This window comes from Chiloscyllium plagiosum, unplaced genomic scaffold (assembly GCF_037043375.1).
Source record: "Chiloscyllium plagiosum isolate Xiang-an unplaced genomic scaffold, Cpla_swu_hap1 HiC_scaffold_44, whole genome shotgun sequence".
Taxonomy (NCBI): Eukaryota; Metazoa; Chordata; class Chondrichthyes; order Orectolobiformes; family Hemiscylliidae; genus Chiloscyllium; species Chiloscyllium plagiosum.
The window spans coordinates 4,486,292-4,512,449 of record NW_028270182.1 but is presented as its reverse complement, the minus strand read 5'-3'; the positions used below and the strand labels follow the sequence as shown (position 1 = coordinate 4,512,449).

The window sequence follows — 26,158 nt, the reverse complement described above, 5'->3', positions numbered from 1 at the left end:
TGGGTTGGGGGGTGTTTATGGTCGATGGGGGTGAGTTGGGTTGAGGGGTGTTTATGGTCGGGGGTCTGAGTTGGGTTGGGGGGTGTTTATGGTCGGTGGGTGGGTCTGAGTTGGGTTGGGGGTGTTTATGGTCGGTGGGGGTGAGTTGGGTTGGGGGGTGTTTATGGTCGGGGGGTCTGAGTTGGGTTGGGGGATGTTTATGGTCGATGTGGCTGAGTTGGGTTGGGGGGTGTTTATGGTCAGGGGGTCTGAGTTGGGTTGGGGGTGTTTATGGTCGATGGGTCTGAGTTGGGCTGGGGGGTGTTTATGGTCGATGGGGGTGAGTTGGGTTGGGGGGTGTTTATGGTTGGTGGGGCTAAGTTGGGTTGGGGGGTGTTTCTGGTCGGTGGGGCAGGGTTGCGTTGGGGGTGTTTATGGTCGGGGGGCTGAGTTGGATTGGGGGGTGTATATGGTCGGTGGGGCAGGGTTGGGTTGTGGGTGTTTATGGTCGGGGGGCTGAGTTGGGTTGGGGGGTGTATATGGTCGGTGGGGCAGGGTTGGGTTGTGGGTGTTTATGGTCGGTGGGTGTGTGTTGAGTTGGGTTGTTTATGGTCGGTGGGTCTGAGTTGGGCTGGGGCTGTTTATGGTCGGTGGGGGTGACTTGGGTTGGGGGGTGTTTATGGTCAGTGGGGGTGAGTTGGTTTGGGGGGGTTAAGGTCGGTGGGTCTGAGTTGGATTGGGTGGTATTTATGGTCGGTGGGGGTGAGTTGGATTGGGGGGGGGTTTATGGTCAGTGCATCTGATTTGGGTTGGGGGTGTTTATGGTCGGTGGGGCTGGGCGGGGTTGAGGGAAATTGTGTTGAGTTGGGTGGGCTTGAGTGAAGGTGTGTTAAGTTGGGTGAGGTTGAGGGAAGGTGTGTTGGGTTGGGAGGGGTTGAGGGAAGGAGTACTGGTTTGGGAGGGGTTCTGGGAAGGTGTATTGGGTTGGGAAGGGCTAAGGGAAGGTGTGTTGATTTGGGAGGGTTGAGGGAAAGTATTTTCATTTGGGAGGGGGTGAGGGAAGGTGTGTTGGTTGTGAGGGGATGTGGGAAGGTGTGTTGAGTTGGGAGGGGTTGAAGGAAGGTGTGTTGAGTTGGGAGGGTTGAGGAAAGGTCTTTTGGGTTGGGAGGGGCTGAAGGTGTGTTGAGTTGGTAGGGTTGAGGGAAGGTGTGTTGGGTTGGGAGGCGGTGAGGGAAGGTGTGTTGGGTTGGGAGGGGTTGTGAGAAGGTGTGTTGTGTTGGGAGGGGTTGAGGGAAGGTGTGTTGGGTTGGGAAGGGATTGTGGGAAGGTGTGTTGTGTTGGGAGGGGTTGAGGGAAGGTGTGTTGGGTTGGGAGGGGTTGTGAGAAGGTGTGTTGGGTTGGGAAGGGATTGTGGGAAGGTGTGCTGAGCTGGGAGGGGTTGAAGGAAGGTGTGTTGGGTTGGATGGGGGGGATTTGTGGAAAGGTGTGTTGGGTTGGGAAGGGTTGAGGGAAAGTGTGTTGGGTTGGGAAGGGTTTGAGGGAAGGTTTGTTGTGTTGGGAGGGGTTGAGGGAAGGTATGTTGGGATGGGAGGGGTTGAGGGAAGGTGTGTTGGGTTGGGAGGGTGTGAGGAAAGGTGTGTTGTGTTGAGAGGAGTTGAGGGAAGGTGTGTTGGGTTGGGAAGGGTTGAGGGCAGGTGTGTTGGTTTGGGAAGGGTTAAGGGAAGGTGTGTTGGGTTGGGAGGGGTTGAGGGAAGGTGTATAGGTTTGGGAGGTGTTGAGGGAAGGTGTATTGGCTTGGGAGGGATTGAGGGAAGGTGTGTTGGGTTGGGAAGGTGTGTTGGTTTGGGAGGGGTTGAGGGAAGGTGTGTTGGGTTGGGAGGGGTTGAGGGAAGGTGTATTGGGTTGGGAGGGATTGAGGGAAGGTGTGTAGGGTTGGGAGGGTTTTAGGGAAGGTGGTGTTGGGTTGGGAGGGATTGAGGGATGGTGTGTAGGGTTTGAGGGAAGGTTGTGTTGGGTTGGGAGGGATTGAGGAAAGGTGTGTAAGGTTGGGAGGGTTTGAGGGAAGGTGTGTTGGGTTGGGAGGGGTTGAGGGAATGTATGTTGAGTTGGGAGGGGTTGAGGGAAGGTGTATAGGTTTGGGAGGTGTTGAGGGAAGGTGTGTTGGGTTGGGAAGGGTTGAGGGAAGGTGTGTTCGGTTGGGAGGGGCTGAGGGAAGGTGTGTTGGGTTGGGAGGGGTTGGGGAAGGTGTGTCCCGGTGGGAGGGCTTGAGGGAAGGTGTGTTGCATTGGGTGGGGTTGAGGGAAGGTGTGTTGGCTTGGGAGGTGTTGTGGGAAGGTGTGTTGGGTTGGGTGGGGTTGAGGGATGGTGTGTTGGGTTGGGTGGGGTTGAGGGATGGTGTGTTGGGTTGGGAGGTGTTGTGGGAAGGTGTGTTGGGTTGGGTGGGGTTGAGAGATGGTGTGTTGGGTTGGGTGGGGTTGAGGGAAGGTGTGTTGGCTTGGGAGGTGTTGAGGGAAGGTGTGTTGGGTTGGGTGGGGTTGAGGGATGGTGTGTTGGGTTGGGAGGGGTTGAGGGAAGGTGTGTTGGGTTGGGTGGGGATGAGGGATGGTGTATTGGGTTGGGAATTGTTGTGGGAAGGTGTGTTGGGTTGGGAGGTGTTGTGGGAAGGTGTGTTGGGTTGGGTGGGGTTGAGGGATGGTGTGTTGCATTGGGTGGGGTTGAGGGATGGTGTGTTGGGTTGGGAGGTGTGGGAAGGTGTGTTGGGTTTGGAGGAGTTGTGGGAAGGTGTGTTGGGAGGGATTGAGGGAAGGTGTGTTGATTTGGGAGGGATTGAGGGAAGGTGTGTTGGTTTGGGAGGGGTTGTGGGAAGGTGTGTTCATTTTGGAGGGATTATGGGAAGCTATGTTGGGTTGGGAGGGATTGAGGGAAGGTGTGTTGGGTTGGGAAGGGTTGTGGAAAGGTGTGTTGGTTGGGAGGGATTGAGGAAGGTGTGTTGGGAAGGGAGGGGTTGTGGGAAGGTGTGTTGGGTTGGGAGGGATTGAGGGAAGGTGCATTTGTTTGGGAGGGGTTGAGGGAAGGTGTGTTGGTTTGGGAGAGGTTGTGGGAAGGTGTGTTCATTTTGGAGGGATTGTGGGAAGCTATGTTGGGTTGGGAAGGGTTGTGGAAAGGTGTGTTGGTTGGGAGGGATTGAGGAAGGTGTGTTGGGAAGGGAGGGGTTGTGGGAAGGTGTGTTGGGTTGGGAGGGATTGAGGGAAGGTGCATTTGTTTGGGAGGGGTTGAGGGAAGGTGTGTTGGTTTGGGAGAGGTTGTGGGAAGGTGTGTTCATTTTGGAGGGATTGTGGGAAGCTATGTTGGGTTGGGAGAGATTGAGGGAAGGTGTGTTGGTTTGGGAGGGGTTGAGAGAAGGTGCGTTTGTTTGGGAGGGGTTGTGGGAAGGTGTGTTCATTTTGGAGGGGTTGTGGGAAGGTGTCTTCATTTTGGAGGGATTGAGGGAAGGTGTGTTGGTTGGGAAGGGTTGAGGGAAGATGTGTTGGGTTGGGAGGGGTTGTGGGAAGGTGTGTTGGCTAGTAAGGGTTGAGGGAAGGTGTGTTGGGTTGGGAGTGTTTGAGGGAAGGTATGCTGAGATGGGAGGGGTTGAGGGAAAGTGTGTTGGTTGGGAGGGATTGAGGGAAGGTGTGTTGGGTTGGGAAGGGTTGTGGGAAGGTGTGTTGGTTGGGAGGGATTGAGGAAGGTGTGTTGGGAAGAGAGGGGTTGTGGGAAGGTGTGTTGGGTTGGGAGGGATTGAGGGAAGGTGCATTTGTTTGGGAGGGGTTGAGGGAAGGTGTGTTGGTTTGGGAGAGGTTGTGGGAAGGTGTGTTCATTTTGGAGGGATTGTGGGAAGCTATGTTGGGTTGGGAGAGATTGAGGGAAGGTGTGTTGGTTTGGGAGGGGTTGAGGGAAGGTGCGTTTGTTTGGGAGGGGTTGAGGGAAGGTGTGTTGGGTTGGGAGGGATTGAGGGAAGGTGCATTTGTTTGGGAGGGGTTGAGGGAAGGTGTGTTGGTTTGGGAGAGGTTGTGGGAAGGTGTGTTCATTTTGGAGGGATTGTGGGAAGCTATGTTGGGTTGGGAGAGATTGAGGGAAGGTGTGTTGGTTTGGGAGGGGTTGAGGGAAGGTGCGTTTGTTTGGGAGCGGTTGAGGGAAGGTGTGTTGGTTTGGGAGGGGTTGAGGGAAGGTGTGTTGGTTTGGGAGGGGTTGTGGGAAGGTGTCTTCATTTTGGAGGGATTGAGGGAAGGTGTGTTGGTTTGGGAGGGGTTGAGGGAAGGTGCGTTTGTTTGGGAGGGGTTGAGGGAAGGTGTGTTGGTTTGGGAGGGGTTGTGGGAAGGTGTGTTCATTTTGGAGGGGTTGTGGGAAGGTGTGTTGGCTGGTAAGGGTTGAGGGAAGGTGTGTTGGGTTGGGCGTGTTTGAGGGAAGGTATGCTGAGATGGGAGGGGTTGAGGGAAGGTGTGTTGGTTGGGAGGGATTGAGGAAAGGTGTGTTGGGTTGGGAGGGGTTTTGGGAAGGTGTGTTGGTTGGGAGGGATTGAGGAAGGTGTGTTGGGAAGGGAGGGGTTGTGGGAAGGTGTGTTGGGTTGGGAGGGGTTGTGGGAAGGTGTGTTCATTTTGGAGGGGTTGTGGGAAGGTGTGTTGGCTGGTAAGGGTTGAGGGAAGGTGTGTTGGGTTGGGAGTGTTTGAGGGAAGGTATGCTGAGATGGGAGGGGTTGAGGGAAGGTGTGTTGGTTGGGAGGGATTGAGGGAAGGTGTGTTGGGTTGAGAAGGGTTGTGGGAAGGTGTGTTGGTTGGGAGGGATTGAGGAAGGTGTGTTGGGAAGGGAGGGGTTGTGGGAAGGTGTGTTGGGTTGGGAGGGATTGAGGGAAGGTGCATTTGTTTGGGAGGGGTTGAGGGAAGGTGTGTTGGTTTGGGAGAGGTTGTGGGAAGGTGTGTTCATTTTGGAGGGATTGTGGGAAGCTATGTTGGGTTGGGAGAGGTTGAGGGAAGGTGTGTTGGTTTTGGAGGGGTTGTGGGAAGGTGCGTTTGTTTGGGAGGGGTTGAGGGAAGGTGTGTTGGTTTGGGAGGGGTTGTGGGAAGGTGTGTTCATTTTGGAGGGGTTGTGGGAAGGTGTGTTGGCTGGTAAGGGTTGAGGGAAGGTGTGTTGGGTTGGGAGTGTTTGAGGGAAGGTATGCTGAGATGGGAGGGGTTGAGGGAAGGTGTGTTGGTTGGGAGGGATTGAGGAAAGGTGTGTTGGGTTGGGAGAGGTTGTGGGAAGGTGTGTTGGTTGGGAGGGATTGAGGAAGGTGTGTTGGGAAGGGAGGGGTTGTGGGAAGGTGTGTTGGGTTGGGAGGGGTTGTGGGAAGGTATGTTGGGATGAGAAGGGTTGAGGGAAGGTGTGTTGTGTTGGGAGGGGTTGAGGGAAGGTGTGCTGTGTTGGGAGGAGTTGAGGGAAGGTGTGTTGGGTTGGGAAGGGTTGAGGGAAGGTGTGTTGGGTTGGGAGGGGTTGAGGGAATGGGTATAGATTTGGGAGGTGTTGAAGGAAGGTGTGTGGGTTGGGAGGTGTTGAGTGAAGGTATGTTCGGTTGGGAGGGGTTGAGGGAAGGTGTGTTGGGTTGGGAGGTTGAGGGAAGGTGTGTTGGGTTGGGAGGTTGAGGGAAGGTGTGTTGGGTTGGGAGGGCTTGAGGGAAGGTGTGTTGCGTTGGGTGGGGTTGAGGGATGGTGTGTTGGGTTCGGAGGGGTTAAGGGATGGTGTGTTGGGTTGGGAGGGGTTGAGGGAAGGTGTTTTAGGTTGGGTGGGGTTGAGGGAATGTGTGTTGAGTTGGGAGGGGTTGAGGGAAGGTGTATGGGTTGGGAGTTGTTAAGGGAAGGTGTGTTAGGTTGGGAGGTTGAGGGAAGGTATGTTGGGTTGGGAGGGCTTGAGGGAAGGTGTGTTGCGTTGGGTGGGGTTGAGGGAAGGTGTGTTGCGTTGGGTGGGGTTGAGGGAAGGTGTGTTGGGTTGGTTGGGTTGAGGGAAGGTGTAAGTGAGGACTGCAGATGCTGGAGATCAGAGCTTAAAAATGTGTTGCTGGAAAAGCACAGCAGGTCAGGCAGCATCCAAGGAGCAGGAGAATCATGTTTCGGGCATAAGCCCTTCTTTAGGAATGAGGAAAGTGTGCCAAGCAGGCTAAGATAAAAGGTAGGGAGGAGGGACTTGGGGGAGGGGCGTTGGGAATGCGATAGGTGGAAGGTTAAGGTGAGGGTGATAGGCCGGAGAGGGGGTGGGGCGGAGAGTTCGGGAAGAAGATTGCAGGTCAAGAGGGCGGTACTGAGTCCGAGGGTTGGGACTGAGATAAGGTGGGGTGGAGGGGAAATGAGAAAGCTGGAGAAATCTGCATTCATCCCTTGTTGAGAGGGGTTGAGGGAAGCTGTGTTGGTTTGGGAGAGGTTGAGGGAAGGTGTGTTGGGTTGGGAGGGGTTGTGGGAAGGTGTGTAGAGTTGAGAGGGGTTGAGGGAAGGTGTGTTCAGTTGAGAGGGGTTGAGGGAAGCTGTGTTGGTTTGGGAGAGGTTGAGGGAAGGTGTGTAGGGTTGGGAGGGGTTGAGGGAAGGTGTGTTCAGTTGAGAGGGGTTGAGGGAAGGTGTGTTGGGTTTGGGAGGGGTTGAGGGAAGGTGTGTTCAGTTGAGAGGGGTTGAGGGAAGGTGTGTTGGGTTTGAGAGGGGTTGAGGGAAGGTGTGTTGGGTTTGGGAGGGGTTGAGGGAAGGTGTGTTGGGTTTGGGAGGGGTTGAGGGAAGGTGTATAGGGTTGGGAGGGGTTGAGGGAAGGTGTGTTCAGTTGACAGGGGTTGAGGGAAGGTGTGTTCGGTTTGGGAGAGGTTGAGGGAAGGTGTGTTGGGTTTGCGGGATTGAGGGAAGGTGTGTTGGGTTTGGGAGAGGTTGAGGGAAGGTGTGTTGGGTTTGCGGGATTGAGGGAAGGTGTGTTGGGTTTTGGAGGTGTTGAGGGAAGGTGTGTTGGGTTTGCGGGATTGAGGGAAGGTGTGTTGGGTTTTGGAGGTGTTGAGGGAAGGTGTGTTGGGTTTGGGAGGGGTTGAGGGAAGGTGTGTTGGGTTTGGGAGGGGTTGAGGGAAGGTGTGTAGGGTTTGGGTGATCGAGGGAAGGTGTGTTGGGTTTGGGGGATTGAGGGAAGGTGTGTTGGGTTTGGGGGATCAAGGGAAGGTGTGTTGGGTTTGGGGGATTGAGGGAAGGTGTGTTGGGTTTGGGGGATTGAGGGAAGGTGTGTTGGGTTTGGGGGATTGAGGGAAGGTGTGTTGGGTTTGGGAGGGGTTGAGGGAAGGTGTGTTGGGCTTGGGGGATTGAGGGAAGGTGTGTTGGGTTTGGGAGGGGTTGAGGGAAGGTGTGTTGGGTTTGGGAGGGGTTGAGGGAAGGTATGTTGGGTTTGGGGGATTGAGGGAAGGTGTGTTGGGTTGGGAGGGCTTGAGGGAAGGTGTGTTGCGTTGGGTGGGGTTGAGGGATGGTGTGTTGGGTTCTGAGGGGTTAAGGGATGGTGTGTTGGGTTGGGAGGGGTTGAGGGAAGGTGTTTTAGGTTGGGTGGGGTTGAGGGAATGTGTGTTGAGTTGGGAGGGGTTGAGGGAAGGTGTATGGGTTGGGAGTTGTTGAGGGAAGGTGTGTTAGGTTGGGAGGTTGAGGGAAGGTATGTTGGGTTGGGAGGGCTTGAGGGAAGGTGTGTTGCGTTGGGTGGGGTTGAGGGAAGGTGTGTTGCGTTGGGTGGGGTTGAGGGAAGGTGTGTTGGGTTGGTTGGGTTGAGGGAAGGTGTAAGTGAGGACTGCAGATGCTGGAGATCAGAGCTTAAAAATGTGTTGCTGGAAAAGCACAGCAGGTCAGGCAGCATACAAGGAGCAGGAGAATCATGTTTCGGGCATAAGCCCTTCTTTAGGAATGAGGAAAGTGTGCCAAGCAGGCTAAGATAAAAGGTAGGGAGGAGGGACTTGGGGGAGGGGCGTTGGGAATGCGATAGGTGGAAGGTTAAGGTGAGGGTGATAGGCCGGAGAGGGGGTGGGGCGGAGAGTTCGGGAAGAAGATTGCAGGTCAAGAGGGCGGTACTGAGTCCGAGGGTTGGGACTGAGATAAGGTGGGGTGGAGGGGAAATGAGAAAGCTGGAGAAATCTGCATTCATCCCTTGTTGAGAGGGGTTGAGGGAAGCTGTGTTGGTTTGGGAGAGGTTGAGGGAAGGTGTGTTGGGTTGGGAGGGGTTGTGGGAAGGTGTGTAGGGTTGAGAGGGGTTGAGGGAAGGTGTGTTCAGTTGAGAGGGGTTGAGGGAAGCTGTGTTGGTTTGGGAGAGGTTGAGGGAAGGAATGTAGGGTTGGGAGGGGTTGAGGGAAGGTGTGTTCAGTTGAGAGGGGTTGAGGGAAGGTGTGTTGGGTTTGGGAGGGGTTGAGGGAAGGTGTGTTGGGTTTGAGAGGGGTTAAGGGAAGGTGTGTTGGGTTTGGGAGGGGTTGAGGGAAGGTGTGTTCAGTTGAGAGGGGTTGAGGGAAGGTGTGTTGGGTTTGAGAGGGGTTGAGGGAAGGTGTGTTGGGTTTGGGAGGGGTTGAGGGAAGGTGTGTAGGGTTGGGAGGGGTTGAGGGAAGGTGTGTAGGGTTGGGAGGGGTTGAGGGAAGGTGTGTTCAGTTGGGAGGGGTTGAGGGAAGGTGTGTTGGGTTTGCGGGATTGAGGGAAGGTGTGTTGGGTTTTGGAGGTGTTGAGGGAAGGTGTGTTGGGTTTGGGAGGGGTTGAGGGAAGGTGTGTAGGGTTTGGGGGATCGAGGGAAGGTGTGTTGGGTTTGGGGGATCGAGGGAAGGTGTGTTGGGTTTGGGGGATCGAGGGAAGGTGTGTTGGGTTTGGGGGATCGAGGGAAGGTGTGTTGGGTTTGGGGGATTGAGGGAAGGTGTGTTGGGTTTGGGGGATTGAGGGAAGGTGTGTTGGGTTTGGGGGATTGAGGGAAGGTGTGTTGGGTTTGGGGGATTGAGGGAAGGTGTTTTGGGTTTGGGGGATTGAGGGAAGGTGTGTTGGGTTTGGGGGATTGAGGGAAGGTGTGTTGGGTTTGGGAGGGATTGAGGGAAGGTGTGTTGGGTTTGGGGGATTGAGGGAAGGTGTGTTGGGTTTGGGAGGGGTTGAGGGAAGGTGTGTTGGGTTTGGGAGGGGTTGAGGGAAGGTGTGTTGGGTTTGGGGGATTGAGGGAAGGTGTGTTGGGTTTGGGGGAGTGAGGGAAGGTGTGTTGGGTTTGGGGGATTGAGGGAAGGTGTGTTGGGTTTGGGAGGGGTTGAGGGAAGGTGTGTTGGGTTTGGGGGATTGAGGGAAGGTGTGTTGGGTTTGGGAGGGGTTGAGGGAAGGTGTGTTGGGTTTGGGAGGGGTTGAGCGAAGGTATGTTGGGTTTGGGGGATTGAGGGAAGGTGTGTTGGGTTGGGAAGTGTTGAGGGAAGGTGTGTTGGGTTTGGGAGGGGTTGAGGGAAGGTGTGTTGGGTTTGGGAGGGGTTGAGGGAAGGTGTGTTGGGTTTGGGAGGGGTTGACGGAAAGGTGTGTTGGGTCAGGAGGGGTTTTGGGAAGGTGTGTAGGGTTGGCGGGAGCGTTAATACCTGCCGGAATTGGTCTGAATCGTTTGTCACTGTCTGTGTGGATCTGCTGCTGTTGTGGGTTCCCCACTTGCTTTCTCTCAGTGTTAGGTTGGATGGCCCAGGATGGAGCGCTCTGACAGAGAGGCTGTGACTGTGCTGAGGGGCCAGATAGAGTTCTCCTTTCCCGGGCAATTTTGCGGCTTGTTTGGTCACTCTGAAACGTTCTAATTCCAGCTCGTTACCCAATCCTGGACGAAGATGGTGTTATTGAAATTATTCGAGATAAGAGAGAAGCTGGTGAGTAAAACTGATAGCTGAGTCGGCAGCTCCCAGAGTGCTCGGTCTTCCAGCACTGACCCTCCGACAGTGCGGCGTTCCCCCAGCACTGACCCTCCGACAGTGCGGCGTTCCCCCAGCACTGACCCTCCGACAGTGCGGCGCTCCCCCAGCACTGACCCTCCGACAGTGCGGCGCTCCCCCAGCACTGACCCTCCGACAGTGCGGCGCTCCCCCAGCACTGACCCTCTGTCAGTGCGGCGTTCCCCCAGCACTGACCCTCCGACAGTGCGGCGCTCCCTCAGCACTGACCCTCCGACAGTGCTCACTCCCTCAGCACTGACCCTCCGACAGTGCGGCACTCCTTCAGCACTGACACTCCGACAGTGCGGCACTCCCTCAGCACTGACCCTCCGACAGTGCGGCACTCCCTCAGCATTGACCCTCTGACAGTGCCCACTCCCTCAGCACTGACCCGCCAACAGTGCGGCACTCCCTCAGCACTGACCCGCCAACAGTGCGGCACTCCCTCAGCACTGACCCTCCGACAGTGCAGCACTCCCTCAGCACTGATCCTCCGACAGTGCTGCACTCCCTCAGCACAGATTCTCTGACAGTGCGGTGCTCCCTCAGCACTGACCTTCTGACAGTGCGACGCTCCCTCAGCACTGACCCTCCGACAGTGCGGCGCTCCCTCAGCACTGACCCTCCGACAGTGCGGCGCTCCCTCAGCACTGACCCTCCGACAGTGCGGCACTCCCTCAGCACTGACCCTCCAACAGTGCCCACTCCCTCAGCACTGACCCTCCGACAGTGCGGCACTCTCTCAGCACTGATCCTTCGACAGTGCGGTGCTCCCTCAGCACTGACCCTCCGACAGTGCCCACTCCCTCAGCACTGACCCTCCGACAGTGCCCACTCCCTCAGCACTGACCCTCCGACAGTGCGGCGCTCCCTCAGCACTGACCCTCCGACAGTGCGGCACTCCCTCAGCACTGACCCTCCGACAGTGCGGTGCTCCCTTAGCACTGACCCTCCGACAGTGCGGCACTCCCTCATCACTGACCCTCCAACAGTGCCCACTCCCTCAGCACTGACCCTCCGACAGTGCGGCGCTCCCTTAGCACTGACGCTCTGACAGTGCGGCACTCCCTCAGCACTGACCCTCCGACAGTGCCCACTCCCTCAGCACTGACCCTCTGACAGTGCGGCACTCCCTCAGCACTGACCCTCCAACAGTGCCCACTCCCTCAGCACTGACCCTCCGACAGTGCGGCGCTCCCTTAGCACTGACCCTCCGACAGTGCGGCACTCCCTCAGCACTGACCATACGACAATGCGGCACTCCCTCAGCACTGACCCTCCGACAGTGCGGCACTCCCTCAGCACTGACCCTCCGACAGTGTGGCACTCCCTCAGCACTGACCCTCCGACAGTGCGGCGCTCCCTTAGCACTGACCCTCCGACAGTGCGGCACTCCCTCAGCACTGACCCTCCGACAATGTGGCACTCCCTCAGCACTGACCCTCCGACAGTGCGGCACTCCCTCAGCACTGACCCTCCGACAGTGCGGCACTCACTCAGCACTGACCCTCCGACAGTGCGGCACTCCCTCAGCACTGACCCTCCGACAGTGCGGCACTCCCTCAGCACTGACCCTCCGACAGTGCTCACTCCCTCAGCACTGTCCCTCCGACAGTGCGGCACTCCCTCAGCACTGACCCTCCGACAGTGCAGCACTCCCTCAGCACTGAACCCTCCGACAGTGCCCACTCCCTCAGCACTGACCCTCCAACGGTGCGGCATTCCCTCAGCACTGACCCTCCGACAGTGCGGCACTCCCTCAGCACTGACCCTCCCACAGTGCCTGCTCCCTCAGCACTGACCCTCCGACAGTGCGGCACTCCCTCAGCACTGACCCTCCGACAGTGCAGCGCTCCCTCAGCACTGACCCTCTGACAGTGCCTGCTCCCTCAGCACTGACCCTCCGACAGTGCGGCACTCCCTCAGCACTAACCCTCCGACAGTGCGGCGCTCCTTCAGCACGGACCCTCCGACAGTGCGGCGCTCCCTCAGCACTGACCCTCCGACAGTGCTCACTCCGTCAGCACTGACCCTCCGACAGTGCTCACTCCCTCAGCACTGACCCTCCGATCATGGCCACTCCCTCAGCACTGACCCTCCGACAGAGTCCTCTCCCACAGCACTGACCCGCCAAAAGTGCGGCACTCCCTCAGCAGTGACCCTCCGACAGTGTAGCACTCCCTCAGCACTAACCCTCCGACAGTGCGGCGTTCCCTCAGCACTGACCCTCCGACAGTGCGGTGCTCCCTCAGCACTGACCCTCCGACAGTGCGGCGTTCCCTCAGCACTGACCCTCCGACAGTGCGGTGCTCCCTCAGCACTGACCTTCCGACAGCACCAGCTCTCGCAGCACTGACTCTCTGACAGTTTGGCGCTCCCTCAGCACTGACCCTCCGACAGTGCCCACTCCCTCAGCGCTGACCCTCCGACAGTGCGGCGCTCCCTCAGCACTGACCCACCGACAGTGCAGCGCTCCCTCAGCACTGACCCTCCAACAGTGCCCACTCCCTCAGCGCTGACCCTCTGACAGTGTGGCACTCCCTCAGCACTGACCCTCCAACAGTGCTCACTCCCTCAGCACTGACCCTCTGACAGTGCGGCGCTCCCTTAGCACTGACCCTCCGACAGTGCGGCACTCCCTCAGCACTGACCATACGACAGTACGGCACTCTCCAGCACTGACCATCCGACAGTGCGGCACTCCCTCAGCACTGACCCTCCGACAGTGCAGCACTCCCTCAGCACTGACCCTCCGACAGTGCGGCACTCCCTCAGCACTGACCCTCCGACAGTGCCCACTCCCTCAGCGCTGACCCTCCGACAGTGCTCACTCCCTCAGCACTGACCCTCCGACAGTGCAGTGCTCCCTCAGCACTGACCCTCCAACAGTGCCCACTCCCTCAGCATTGTCCCTCCGACAGTGCGGCACTCCCTCAGCACTGACCCTCCGACAGTGCAGCACTCCCTCAGCACTGAACTCTCCGACAGTGCCCACTCCCTCAGCACTGACCCTCCAACGGTGCGGCATTCCCTCAGCACTGACCCTCCGACAGTGCGGCACTCCCTCAGCACTGACCCTCCCACAGTGCCTGCTCCCTCAGCACTGACCCTCCGACAGTGCGGCACTCCCTCAGCACTGACCCTCCGACAGTGCGGCGCTCCCTCAGCACTGACCCTCTGACAGTGCCTGCTCCCTCAGCACTGACCCTCCGACAGTGCGGCACTCCCTCAGCACTAACCCTCCGACAGTGCGGCGCTCCTTCAGCACGGACCCTCCGATAGTGCGGCGCTCCCTCAGCACTGACCCTCCGACAGTGCTCACTCCGTCAGCACTGACCCTCCGACAGTGCTCACTCCCTCAGCACTGACCCTCCGATCATGGCCACTCCCTCAGCACTGACCCTCTGACAGTGCCCTCTCCCTCAGCACTGACCCTCCGACAGAGTCCTCTCCCACAGCACTGACCCGCCAACAGTGCGGCACTCCCTCAGCAGTGACCCTCCGACAGTGTAGCACTCCCTCAGCACTAACCCTCCGACAGTGCGGCGTTCCCTCAGCACTGACCCTCCGACAGTGCGGTGCTCCCTCAGCACTGACCCTCCGACAGTGCGGCGTTCCCTCAGCACTGACCCTCCGATAGTGCGGTGCTCCCTCAGCACTGACCTTCCGACAGCACCAGCTCTCGCAGCACTGACTCTCTGACAGTTTGGCGCTCCCTCAGCGCTGACCCTCCGACAGTGCCCACTCCCTCAGCGCTGACCCTCCGACAGTGCGGCGCTCCCTCAGCACTGACCCTCCGACAGTGCGGCACTCCCTCAGCACTGACCCTCCGACAGAGCGGCACTCCCTCAGCACTGACCATCCGACAGTGCGGCACTCCCTCAGCACTGACCCTCCGACAGAGCGGCACTCCCTCAGCACTGACCCTCCGACAGTGCAGCGCTCCCTCAGCACTGACCCTCCAACAGTGCCCACTCCCTCAGCGCTGACCCTCTGACAGTGTGGCGTTCCCTCAGCACTGACCCTCCAACAGTGCTCACTCCCTCAGCACTGACCCTCTGACAGTGCGGCGCTCCCTTAGCACTGACCCTCCTACAGTGCGGCACTCCCTCAGCACTGACCATACGACAGTACGGCACTCTCCAGCACTGACCATCCGACAGTGCGGCACTCCCTCAGCACTGACCCTCCGACAGTGCGGCACTCCCTCAGGACTGACCCTCCGACAGTGCAGCACTCCCTCAGCACTGACCCTCCGACAGTGCCCACTCCCTCAGCACTGACCTTCCGACAGTGCGGCACTCCCTCAGCACTGACCCTCCGACAGTGCAGCAATCCCTCAGCACTGACCCTCCGACAGTGCCCACTCCCTCAGCGCTGACCCTCCGACAGTGCTCACTCCCTCAGCACTGACCCTCCGACAGTGCAGTGCTCCCTCACCACTGACCCTCCAACAGTGCCCACTCCCTCAGCACTGACCCTCCGACAGTGCCCACCCCCTCAGCGCTGACCGTCTGACAGTACGGTGCTTCCTCAGCACTGACCCTCTGACAGTGCAGTGCTCCCTCAGCACTGACCCTCCGACAGTGCCCACTCCCTCAGCACTGACCCTCTGACAGTGCAGTGCTCCCTCAGCACTGACCCTCCGACAGTGCCCACTCCCTCAGCACTGACCCTCCGACAGTGCCCACTCCCTCAGTGCGTATCCTCGACATTACTTTCTGAGGGGCTGTTGGGCAGTTTTCCAGAGTGCTGTGCTGTAATGCTGAAGAGTTTATATGATCAGTAGAGGGTGAGAGTTTGGGAACAAAGGGTTTATTTTAAATACATCATAAATGATGCTATCATTCCTGCCTCTACTCCCCCCCCTCCCCAAACCCCACCCCCTATTCCTGGTAAGTGGGAATGATAGCCCCATTTAAGATATATCTCGACAGATACATGAATGGACAGACCCTCAGAAAATAGGTAGCAGGCTTAGATCGAGGATCTGGATTGGCGCAGGCTTGGAGTGCTGAAGGGCGTGTTCCTGGGCTGTAACTTTCTTTGTTCTTTGTTTTGCGTATTGTTGTTTATGAAGTGGAAAGGTTTGTTCAAGAGAGTATTAATGCCTTTATTCCCTGTTTACACAGACCATGCTGTGATGTTCCGTCCAGTGAAGGGATACATCACGACCAGTAGGTATCTACGCTGGTGTTGTTATGGGATTGTGAGGACAGTATAGGTGGCAGTGATGGGGTCGGCAGGGACGAGGCTTGTTACAATAATCCTCAGCAAGTTCCCCGTCTGTCTGGAGATTCCCGTCAGTCAGAACTACTGAGGAGCTGCAGATCTCTGTGATTCACTCATCGAAGGGTCCAGGTTTGGGGAGTAGGGGAGGGCGAGGGCGTGGGGTTCGGGGGTCGGGGTACAATCGGGGTTTGGGGTTGGAGTACAGTTTGGGCTTAGGGTCATGGTTTTGGAGAGAGTGGGGGGTCGTCGGGGTTTGGGGCGCAGTCGGGGTTTGGGGTTTTGGGGGCAGGGTTCGGGGTCGGGGTCGGGGTTTGGGGTCGGGGTTTGGGGTCGGGGTTTTGGAGAGAGTGGGGGGTTGGGGTTTGGGGTCGGGGTTTGGGGTCGGGGTTTTGGAGAGAGTGGGGGGTTGGGGTTTGGGGGTCGTCGGGGTTTAGGGTCAGGGTACAGTAGGGGTTTTGGGGTCTCGGTTTTGGCGTCTGGGTTTTGGGGTGGGGGTTTTGGGGTGGGAGTTTTGGGGTGGGGGTTTGGGGGTCGGGGTTTTGGCGGTGTTCGGGGTCGGGGTTTGGGGGTCGGGGTACAGTCGGGGTTTGGAGAGAGTGGGGGGTCGTCGGGGTTTGGGGTACAGTTGGGGTTTGGGGGTCGGGGTTTTGGGGGCAGGGTTCGGGGTCGGGGTACAGTTGGGGTTTGGGGGTCGGGGTTTTGGGGTTTGGGGTAGAGTTGGGGTTTGGGGTCGAGGTTTTGGGGGTCGGGGTAGTGTTGGGGTTTGGGGTCGGGGTACAGTCAAGGTTTGGGGTCGGGGTTTGGGATCAGGATTTTGGAGAGAGTGGGGGTTTGGGTTTAGGGGTCATTGGGGTTGGGGTACAGTCGGGGTTTGGGGTCGGGGTACAGTAAGGTTTTGGGGTCGGGGTTTTGGGGTCGGGGTTTTGGGGTCGGGGTTTTGGGGTCGGGGTTTGCGGGCGGGGTTCGGGGTTTTGGGGGCGGGGTTTGGGGGTCGGGGTACAGTCGCGGTTTGGGGGCGGGGTTTTGGAGAGAGTTGGGGGTCGGGGTTTGGGGGTCGTCGAGGCTCGGGGTACAGTCGGGGTTTGGGGGTTGGGGTTTGGGGGTCAGGGTTTGGGAGCCGGGGTTCGGGGTTTTGGATAAAGTGGGGGGCCGGGGTTTTGGGGGTTGGGGTACAGTTGGGGTTTGGGGTCGGGGTTTGGGGGTCAGGGTTTGGGGGCCGGTGTTCGGGGTTTTGGAGAAAGTGGGGGGCCGGGGTTTTGGGGGTAGGGGTACAGTTGGGGTTTGGGGTCGGGGTTTTGGAGAGAGTGGGGGTTTTGGATTTGGGGGTCGTCTTGGTTTGGGGTTTTTGGGGGTTGGGTTTTGGGGGTCGGGGTTTTGGGGGTCGGGGTACAGTCGGGGTTTGGGGTTGGGGTTTGGGGGTCGGGATACAATCGGGGTTTTGGGGTTTGGGGTCGGGGCTTGGGGTCGGCGTTTTGGAGAGAGTGGGGGCTTGGGTTTTGGGGGCCGTCGGGGTTCGGGGTTGGGGTACAGTAGGGGTTTTGGGGTCGGGGTTTTGGGGTCGGGGGTTTTGAAGTCGGGGGTTTTGGGGACGGGGTTTGGGGGTTGGGGGTCGGGGTTCGGGGGTCGGGGTTTTGGGGGCAGGGTTCGGGGTCTTGGTTTGGGGTTCGGGGTACAGTTGGAATTTGGGGTCGGGTTTTGGAGAGAGTGGGGGGTCGGGGTTTGAAGGGTCGTCGGGGTTTGGGGTACAGTTGGGGTTTGGGGTCAGGGTTTCGGGGTCGGGGTCGGGGTCGGGGTCTGGGGGTCATTGGGGTTTGTGGTCGGTCTACAGTCGGGTGTTAGGGGTTGGGTTTTGGGGGTCGGGGTTTGGGATACAGTTGGGGTTTGGAGAGAGTGGGGAGGTCGGGGATTGGGGGCCGTCAGGGTTCAGGGTACAGTCAGGGTTTGGGGTCAGGGTTTGGGGGTCGGGGTACAGTCGGGGTTTTGGGGGTCGAGGTTTTGGGAGTCGGGGTTTGGGGTGGGGGTTTGGGGGTCGGGGTACAGTTGGGATTTGGGGGTCGGGGTTTTGGGGGTTCGGGTATAGTCAGGGTTTGGGTTCGGGGTTTTGGGGGTCCGGGTACAGTCGGGGTTTGGGTTCGGGGTTTTGGGGGTCCGGGTATAGTCGGGGTTTGGGGTCGGGTTTTGGGGGTCAGGGTACAGTCGGGATTTGGGGTTGGGTTTGGGGGTCGGGGTACAGTTGGGGTTTGGGGTCGGGCTACAGTCGGGGTTTGGGGTTGGGTTTGGGGGTCGGGGTACAGTCGGGGTTTGGGGGTTGGGGTTTTGGGGGTTCGGGTATAGTCGGGTTTGGGGGTCGGGGTACAGTCGGGTTTTGGGGTCGGGGTACAGTCAGGGTTTGGGTTTGGGGTTTTGGGGGTCGGGGTACAGTCGGCGTTTGGGGTCGGGGTTTGGAGGTCGTGGTACAGTTGGGGTTTGGGGGTCGGGGTTTTGGTGGTCGGGGATGGGGTTTGGGATTTGGGGGTCGAGGTTTTGGGTGTCGGGGTATAGTCGGGTTTTGGGGTCGGGGTACAGTCAGGGTTTGGGGTCGGGTTTTGGGGGTCGGGGTACAGTCGGGGTTTGGGGTCGGGTTTAGGGGGTCGTAGTACAATTGGGGTTTGGGGGTCAGGGTTTGGGGGTCAGGGTTTTGGGAGTCGGGGTTTGGGGGTCGGGGTACAGTCGGGATTTGGGGTTGGGTTTGGGGGTCGGGGTACAGTTGGGGTTTGGGGTCGGGCTACAGTCGGGGTTTGGGGTTGGGTTTGGGGGTCGGGGTACAGTCGGGGTTTAGGGGTCAGGGTTTTGGGGGTTTGGGTATAGTCGGGTTTGGGGGTCGGGGTACAGTCAGGGTTTGGGTTCGGGGTTTTGGGGGTCGGGGTACAGTCGGGGTTTGGGGTCGGGGTACAGTCAGGGTTTGAGGTCGGGTTTTGGGGGTCGTGGTTCAGTTGGGGTTTGGGGGTCGGGGTTTGGGGGTCAGGGTTTTGGGAGTCGGGCTTTGGGGGTCGGGGTACAGTCGGGTTTTGGGGTCGGGGTACTGTCAGGGTTTGGGTTTGGGGTTTTGGGGGTCGGGTACAGTCGGCGTTTGGGGTCGGGGTTTGGAGGTCGTGGTACAGTTGGGGTTTGGGGGTCGGGGTTTTGGGGGTCGGGGATGGGGTTTGGGATTTGGGGGTCGAGGTTTTGGGGGTCGGGGTATAGTCGGGTTTTGGGGTCGGGGTACAGTCAGGGTTTGGGTTTGGTGTTTTGGGGGTCGGGGTACAGTCGGGGTTTGGGGGTCAGGGTTTTGGGGTCAGGGTTTTGGGAGTTGGGGTTTGGGGGTCGGGCTACAGTCGGGGTTTGGGGTCGGGTTTTGGTCAGGGTACAGTCAGGTTTTGGCGTCAGGGTTTGGGGGTCGGGGTACAGTTGGGGTTTGGTGTCGGGATTTGGGGGTCAGGGTACAGTCGGGGTTTGGGGTTGAGGTTTGGGATCGGGGTTTTGGAGAGAGTGGGGGTTGGGATTTGGGGGTCATCGGGGTTGGGGTACAGTCGGGGTTTGGGTTCGGGGTTTTGGGTTCGGGGTACAGGGACGGGATTTGGGGGTCGGGGTACAGTCGAGGTTTGGGGTTTTGGAGAGAGTGGGGGGTTGGGTTGGGGTTTGGGGGTCATCGGGGCTCGCGGTACAGTCGGGGTTTGGGGTCGGGCTTTTGGAGTGAGTGGGGGGTGAGGGTTTGGGAGTCGTCGGGGTTCGGGGTACAGTCGGAGGTTGGGGGTGGGTTTTGGGGGTCGGGGTACAGTCGGGGTTTGGGAGTCGGGGTACAGTCAGGGTTTGGGGGTGGGGGTACAGTCGCGGTTTGGGGTCGGGCTTTTGGAGTGAGTGGGGGTCAGGGTTTGGGAGTCGTCAGGGTTCGGGGTACAGTCGGAGTTTGGGGGTGGGTTTTGGGGGTCGGGGTACAGTCAGAGTTTGGGGGTCGGGGTACAGTCAGGGTTTGTGGGTCGGGGTACAGTCAGGGTTTGGGGGTCGGGGTACTGTCGGGGTTTGTGGTCGGGCTTTTGGAGTTGGTGGGAGGGGTCGGGGTTTGGGAAGCGTCGGGTCCGGGGTACAGTCTGAGTTTGGGAGTGGGTTTTGGGGGTTGGGGTACAGTCAGGGGTTGAGGTCATGTTTTGGGGGTCGGGGTACAGTCGGGGTTCGGGTGTCGGGGTACAGTCAGGTTTGGGGGTCGGGGTACAGTTGGGGTTTGGGGTCGTGTTTTGGTGGTCGGGGTACAGTCGGGGGTCGGGGTACGGTCAGGTTTGGGGGTCGGGGTACTGTCGGGGTTCGGGGGTCGAGGTACAATCGGAGTTTGGGGTCGGGTTTGGGGGTCGGGGATGGGGTTTTGGATTTGGGGGTCGAGGTTTTGGGGGTCGGGGTATAGTCGGGTTTTGGGGTCGGGGTACAGTCAGGGTTTGGGTTTGGTGTTTTGGGGGTCGGGGTACAGTCGGGGTTTGGGGTCGGGGTTTGGGGGTTGTGGTACAGTTGGGGTTTGGGGGTCAGGGTTTGGGGGTCAGGGTTTTGGGAGTCGGGGTTTGGGGGTCGGGGTACAGTCGGGATTTGGGGTTGGGTTTGGGGGTCGGGGTACAGTTGGGGTTTGGGGTTGGGCTACAGTCGGGGTTTGGGGTTGGGTTTGGGGGTCGGGGTACAGTCGGGGTTTGGGGGTCGGGGTTTTGGGGGTTCGGGTGTAGTCGGGTTTGGGGGTCGGGGTACAGTCAGGGTTTGGGTTCGGGGTTTTGGGGGTCCGGGTACAGTCGGGGTTTGAGGTCGGGTTTTGGGGGTCGTGGTTCAGTTGGGGTTTGGGGGTCGGGGTTTGGGGGTCAGGGTTTTTGGAGTCGGGGTTTGGGGGTCGGGGTACAGTTGGGGTTTGGGGATCGGGGTACAGTCAGGGTTTGGGTTTGGGGGTCGGGGTACAGTCGGCGTTTGGGGTCGGGGTTTTGGGGGTCCGGGTACAGTTGGGGTTTGGGGGTCGGGGTTTTGGGGGTCGGGGATGGGTTTGGGATTTGGGGTTTGAGGTTTTGGGGGTCGGGGTATAGTTGGGTTTTGGGGTCGGGGTACAGTCAGGGTTTGGGGTCGGGTTTTGGGGGTCGTGGTACAGTTGGGGTTTGGGGGTCAGGGTTTTGGGGTCAGGGTTTTGGGAGTCGGGGTTTGGGGGTCGGGGTACAGTTGGGGTTTGGGGTCGGGCTACAGTCGGGGTTTTGGGGTCGGGGTTTTGGGGGTCAGGGTACAGTCGGGGTTTGGGGTTGAGGTTTGGGATCGGGGTTTTGGAGAGAGTGGGGGTTGGGATTTGGGGGTCGTCGGGGTTGGGGTACAGTCGGGGTTTGGGTTCGGGGTTTTGGGTTCGGGGTACAGGGACGGGATTTGGGGGTCGGGGTACAGTCGAGGTTTGGGGTTTTGGAGAGAGTGGGGGGTTGGGGTTGGGGTTTGGGGGTCGTCGGGGCTCACGGTACAGTCGGGATTTGGGGTCGGGCTTTTGGAGTGAGTGGGGGGTGAGGGTTTGGGAGTCGTCGGGGTTCGGGGTACAGTCGGAGTTTGGGGGTGGGATTTGGGGGTCGGGGTACAGTCGGGGTTTGGGGGTCGGGGTACAGTCAGGGTTTGGGGGTGGGATTTGGGGGTCGGGGTACAGTCGGGGTTTGGGGGTCGGGGTACAGTCAGGGTTTGGGGGTGGGGATACAGTCGCGGTTTGGGGTCGGGCTTTTGGAGTGAGTGGGGGGTCAGGGTTTGGGAGTCGTCAGGGTTCGGGGTACAGTCGGAGTTTGGGGGTGGGTTTTGGGGGTCGGGGTACAGTCAGGGTTTGGGGGTCGGGGTACAGTCAGGGTTTGGGGGTCGGGGTACTGTCGGGGGTTGTGGTCGGGGTTTTGGAGTTGGTGGGAGGGGTCGGGGTTTGGGAAGCGTCGGGTCCGGGGTACAGTCTGAGTTTGGGAGTGGGTTTTGGGGGTCGGGGTACAGTCAGGGTTTGGGGTCGTGTTTTGAGGGTCGGGGTACAGTCGGGGTTCGGGTGTCGGGGTACGGTCAGGTTTGGGGGTCGGGGTACAGTCGGGGTTTGGGGTCGTGTTTTGGTGGTCGGGGTACAGTCGGGGGTCGGGGTACAGTCAGGTTTGGGGGTCGGGGTACTGTCGGGGTTCGGGGGTCGAGGTACAATCGGAGTTTGGGGTCGGGTTTGGGGGTCGGGGTATGGTCAGGTTTGGGGGTCGGGGTACAGTTGGAGTTTGGGGTCGGGGTCTGGGGGTCGGGGTACAGTTGGAGTTTGGGGTCGGGGTTTGGGGGTTGGGGTACAGTCGGGGTTTGGGGTCAGGTTTGGGGGTCGGGGTACAGTCGGGTTTTGGGGTCTGGGTACAGTCAGGGTTTGGGTTTGGGGTTTTGGGGGTTGGGGTACAGTCGGCGTTTGGGGTCGGGGTTTGGGGGTCGTGGTACAGTTGGGGTTTGGGGGTCGGGGTTTTGGGGGTCGGGGTTTTGGGGGTCGGGGTTTGGGTTCGGGGTTTGGGGGTCGGGGTTTTGGGGGTCGGGGTATAGTCGGGTTTTGGGGTCAGGGTACAGTCAGGGTTTGGGTTTGGTGTTTTGGGGGTCGGGGTACAGTCGGGGTTTGGGGTCGGGTTTTGGGGGTCGTGGTACAGTTGGGGTTTGGGGGTGGGGGTACAGTCGCTGTTTGGGGTCGGGCTTTTGGAGTGAGTGGGGGGTCAGGGTTTGGGAGTCGTCGGTGTTTGGGGTACAGTCAGAGTTTGGGGGTGGGTTTTGGGGGTCGGGGTACAGTCAGGGTTTGGGGGTCGGGGTACAGTCGGGGTTTGGGGTCGGGCTTTTGGAGTGTGTGGGGTGTCAGGGTTTGGGAGTCGTCGGGGTTCGGGGTACAGTCTGAGTTTGGGGGTGGGTTTTGGGGGTCGGGGTACAGTCAGGGTTTGGGGGTCGGGGTACAGTCGGGGTTTGGGGGTCGGAGTACGGTCAGGTTTGGGGGTCGGGGTACAGTCGGGGTTCGGGGGTCGAGGTACAATCGGAGTTTGGGGTCAGGTTTGGGGGTCGGGGTATGGTCAGGTTTGGGGGTCGGGGTTTGGGGGTCGTGGTACAGTTGGGGTTTGGGGTCGGGGTTTGGGGGTCGGGGTACAGTCGGGTTTGGGGTCAGGTCTGGGGGTCGGGGTACAGTCGGGGTTTGGGGTCGGGTTTGGGGGTCGGGGTACAATCGGGATTTGGGGTAGGGTTTGGGGGTCAGGGTACAGTCGGAGTTTGGGGGTCGGGGTACAAACGGGTTTGTTGTCGGGGTACAGTTGGGGTTTGGGGGTTGGGGTTTGGGGGTTGGGGTTTGGGGGTCAGGGTTTGGGGTTTTGGATAAAGTGGGGGGCCGGGGTTTTGGGGGTTGGGGTACAGTTGGGGTTTGGGGTCGGGGTTTTGGAGAGAGTGGGGGGTTTGGATTTGGGGGTCGTCTTGGTTTGGGGTTTTTGGGGGTTGGGTTTTGGGGGTCGGGATTTTGGGGAGCGGGTTTTGGGGGTCGGGGTACAGTCAGGGTTTGGGGTCGGGGTTTTGTAGAGAGTTGGGAGTTGGGGTTTGGGGGTCGTCGGGGTTCGGGGTGCAGTCGGGGTTTGGGGTCGGGGTTTGGGGGTCGTGGTCGGGGTTTGGGGGTCATTGGAGTTTGTGGTCGGTGTACAGTCGGGTGTTAGGGTCGGGGTTTGGGATACAGTTGGGGTTTGGAGAGAGTGGGGGAGTCCGGGTTTGGGGGCCGTCGGGGTTCAGGGTACAGTCAGGGTTTGGGGTCAGGGTTTGGGGGTCGGGGTACGGTCGGGGTTTTGGGAGTCGGGGTACAAACGGGTTTGTTGTCGGGGTACAGTTGGGGTTTGGGGGTTGGGGTTTGGGGGTTGGGGTTTGGGGGTTCAGGGTTTGGGGTTTTGGATAAAGTGGGGGGCCGGGGTTTTGGGGGTTGGGGTACAGTTGGGGTTTGGGGTCGGGGTTTTGGAGAGTGGGGGGTTTGAATTTGGGGGTCGTCTTGGTTTGGGGTTTTTGGGGGTTGGGTTTTGGGGGTCGGGATTTTGGGGAGCGGGTTTTGGGGGTCGGGGTACAGTCGGGGTTTGGGGGTCAGGGTACAGTCAGGGTTTGGGGGTGGGGGTACAGTCGCGGTCTGGGGTCCGGCTTTTGGAGTGAGTGGGGGGTCAGGGTTTGGGAGTCGTCGGTGTTCGGGGTACAGTCAGAGTTTGGGGGTGGGTTTTGGGGGTCGGGGTACAGTCAGGGTTTGGGGGTCGGGGTACAGTCGGGGTTTGGGGTTGGGCTTTTGGAGTGTGTGGGGTGTCAGGGTTTGGGAGTCGTCGGGGTTCGGGGTACAGTCTGAGTTTGGGGGTGGGTTTTGGGGGTCGGGGTACAGTCAGGGTTTGGGGGTCGGGGTACAGTCGGGGTTTGGGGGTCGGGGTACGGTCAGGTTTGGGGGTCGGGGTACAGTTGGGGTTCGGGGGTCGAGGTACAATCGGAGTTTGGGGTCAGGTTTGGGGGTCGGGGTATGGTCAGGTTTGGGGGTCGGGGTTTGGGGGTCGTGGTACAGTTGGGGTTTGGGGTCGGGGTTTGGGGGTCGGGGTACAGTCGGGGTTTGGGGTCAGGTTTGGGGGTCGGGGTACAGTCGGGGTTTGGGGTCGGGTTTGGGGGTCGGGGTACAATCGGGATTTGGGGTAGGGTTTGGGGGTCAGGGTACAGTCGGAGTTTGGGAGTCGGGGTACAAACGGGTTTGTTGTCGGGGTACAGTTGGGGTTTGGGGGTTGGGGTTTGGGGGTTGGGGTTTGGGGGTTGGGGTTTGGGGGTCAGGGTTTGGGGTTTTGGATAAAGTGGGGGGCCGGGGTTTTGGGGGTTGGGGTACAGTTGGGGTTTGGGGTCAGGGTTTTGGAGAGAGTGGGGGGTTTGGATTTGGGGGTCGTCTTGGTTTGGGGTTTTTGGGGGTTGGGTTTTGGGGGTCGGGATTTTGGGGAGCGGGTTTTGGGGGTCGGGGTACAGTCAGGGTTTGGGGTCGGGGTTTTGGAGAGAGTTGGGAGTTGGGGTTTGGGGGTCGTCGGGGTTCGGGGTGCAGTCGGGGTTTGGGGTCGGGGTTTGGGGGTCGTGGTCGGGGTTTGGGGGTCATTGGAGTTTGTGGTCGGTGTACAGTCGGGTGTTAGGGGTCGGGGTTTGGGATACAGTTGGGGTTTGGAGAGAGTGGGGGAGTCCGGGTTTGGGGGCCGTCGGGGTTCAGGGTACAGTCAGGGTTTGGGGTCAGGGTTTGGGGGTCGGGGTACTGTCGGGGTTTTGGGAGTCGGGGTTTGGGGTCGGGGTTTGGGGGTCGGTGTATAGTCGGGTTTTGGGGTCGGGGTACAGTCAGGGTTTGGGTTTGGGGATTTGGGGGTCGGGGTACAGTCGGGGTTTGGGGTCGGGTTTTGGGGGTCGTGGTACAGTTGGGGTTTGGGGGTTGGGGTTTGGGGGTCGGGGTTTGGGGGTCGGGGTTTTGGGAGTCGGGGTTTGAGGTCGGGGTTTGGGTGTCGGGGTACAGTCGGGGTTTTGGGGGTCGGGGTATAGTTGGGTTTTAGGGTCGGGGTACAGTCAGGGTTTGGGGTTGGGGTTTTGGGGGTCGGGGTTTTGGGAGTCGGGGTTTTGGGGGTCGGGGTATAGTCGGGGTTTGGGTTTGGGGATTTGGGGGTCAGGGTACAGTCAGGGGTTTGGGGTCGGGTTTTGGGGGTCGTGTTACAGTTGGGGTTTGGGGGTCGGGGTTTGGGGTCGGAGTTTGGGAGTCGGGGTACAGTCGGGATTTGGGGTTGGGTTTGGGGGTCGGGGTACAGTTGGGGTTTGGGGTCGAGGCTTTGGGGTCGGGGAACATTCGGGGTTTGGGGTCGGGTTTTGGGGGTCAGGGTACAGTCAGGGATTGGGGTCGGGGTTTTGGGGGTCGGGGTACAGTCAGGGTTTGGGTTCGGGGTACAGTCGGGGTTTGGGGTTGAGGTTTGGGATCGGGGTTTTGGAGAGATTGGGGGTTGCGGTTTGGGGTCGTCGGGGTTGGGGTACAGTCGGGGTTTGGGTTCGGGCTTTTGGAGTTAGTGGGGGGTCAGGGTTTGGGAGTCGTCGGGGTTCGGGGTACAGTCAGAGTTTGGGGGTGGGTTTTGGGGGTCGGGGTACAGTCAGGGTTTGGGGGTCGGGGTACAGTCGGGGTTTGGGGTCGGGCTTTAGGAGTGAGTGGGGGGTCAGGGTTTGGGAGTCGTCGGGGTTCGGGGTACAGTCGGAGTTTGGGGTGGGTTTTGGGGGTCGGGGTACAGTCATGGTTTGGGGGTCGGGGTTTTGGAGTTGGTGGGGGGATCGGGGTTTGGGAGTCGTTGGGGTTCGGGGTACAGTCTGAGTTTGGGAGTGGGTTTTGGGGGTCGGGGTACAGTCGGGGTTTGGGGTCATGTTTTGGGGGTCGGGGTACAGTCGGGGTTCGGGGATCGGGGTACAGTCAGGTTTGGGGGTCGGAGTACAGTCGGGGTTTGGGCCGGGGTTTGGGGGTCGGGGTACAGTCGGGGTTTGGGGTTGGGGTTTGGGGGTCGGGGTACAGTCGGGGTTTGGGGTCGGGTTTGGGGGTCGGGGTACAGTCGGAGTTTGGGGCCGGGTTTGGGGGTCGGGCTGCAGTCGGAGTTTGGGGTCGGGTTTAGGGGTCGGGGTACAATCGGGATTTGGGGTCGGGTTTGGGGGTCAGGGTACAGTCGGAGTTTGGGGGTCGGGGTACAAACGGGTTTGTTGTCGGAGTATAGTCGGGGTTTGGGGGTCGGGGTACAGTCGGGGTTTGGGGGTCGGGGTACAGTCAGGGTTTGTTGTCGGGGTACAGTCGGGGTTTGGGGTCGGGGTTTGGGGGTCGGGGTACAGACGGGTTTGTTGTCGGTGTACAGTTGGGGTTTGGGGTCGGGGTTTGGGGGTCGGGGTACAGACGGGTTTGTTGTCGGTGTACAGTTGGGGTTTGGGGTCGGGGTTTGGGGGTCGGGGTACAGACGGGTTTGTTGTCGGTGTACAGTTGGGGTTTGGGGTCGGGGTTTGGGGGTC

General features: G+C 59.6%; 1 protein-coding gene across 1 annotated transcript in view; it reads left to right on the top strand.

Annotated features, from left to right (window-relative positions):
- The window catches only part of LOC148136863 (uncharacterized), a 70,573-nt gene that overhangs the window by 11,972 nt on the left and 32,443 nt on the right, over window positions 1-26,158 (top strand). The window contains exons 4-5 of the mRNA XM_087982837.1: window positions 9,776-9,838; window positions 15,034-15,078. Coding sequence (XP_087838963.1) covers window positions 9,776-9,838; window positions 15,034-15,078 — 108 coding nt within the window. The remainder of the gene's footprint in view (window positions 1-9,775; window positions 9,839-15,033; window positions 15,079-26,158) is intronic.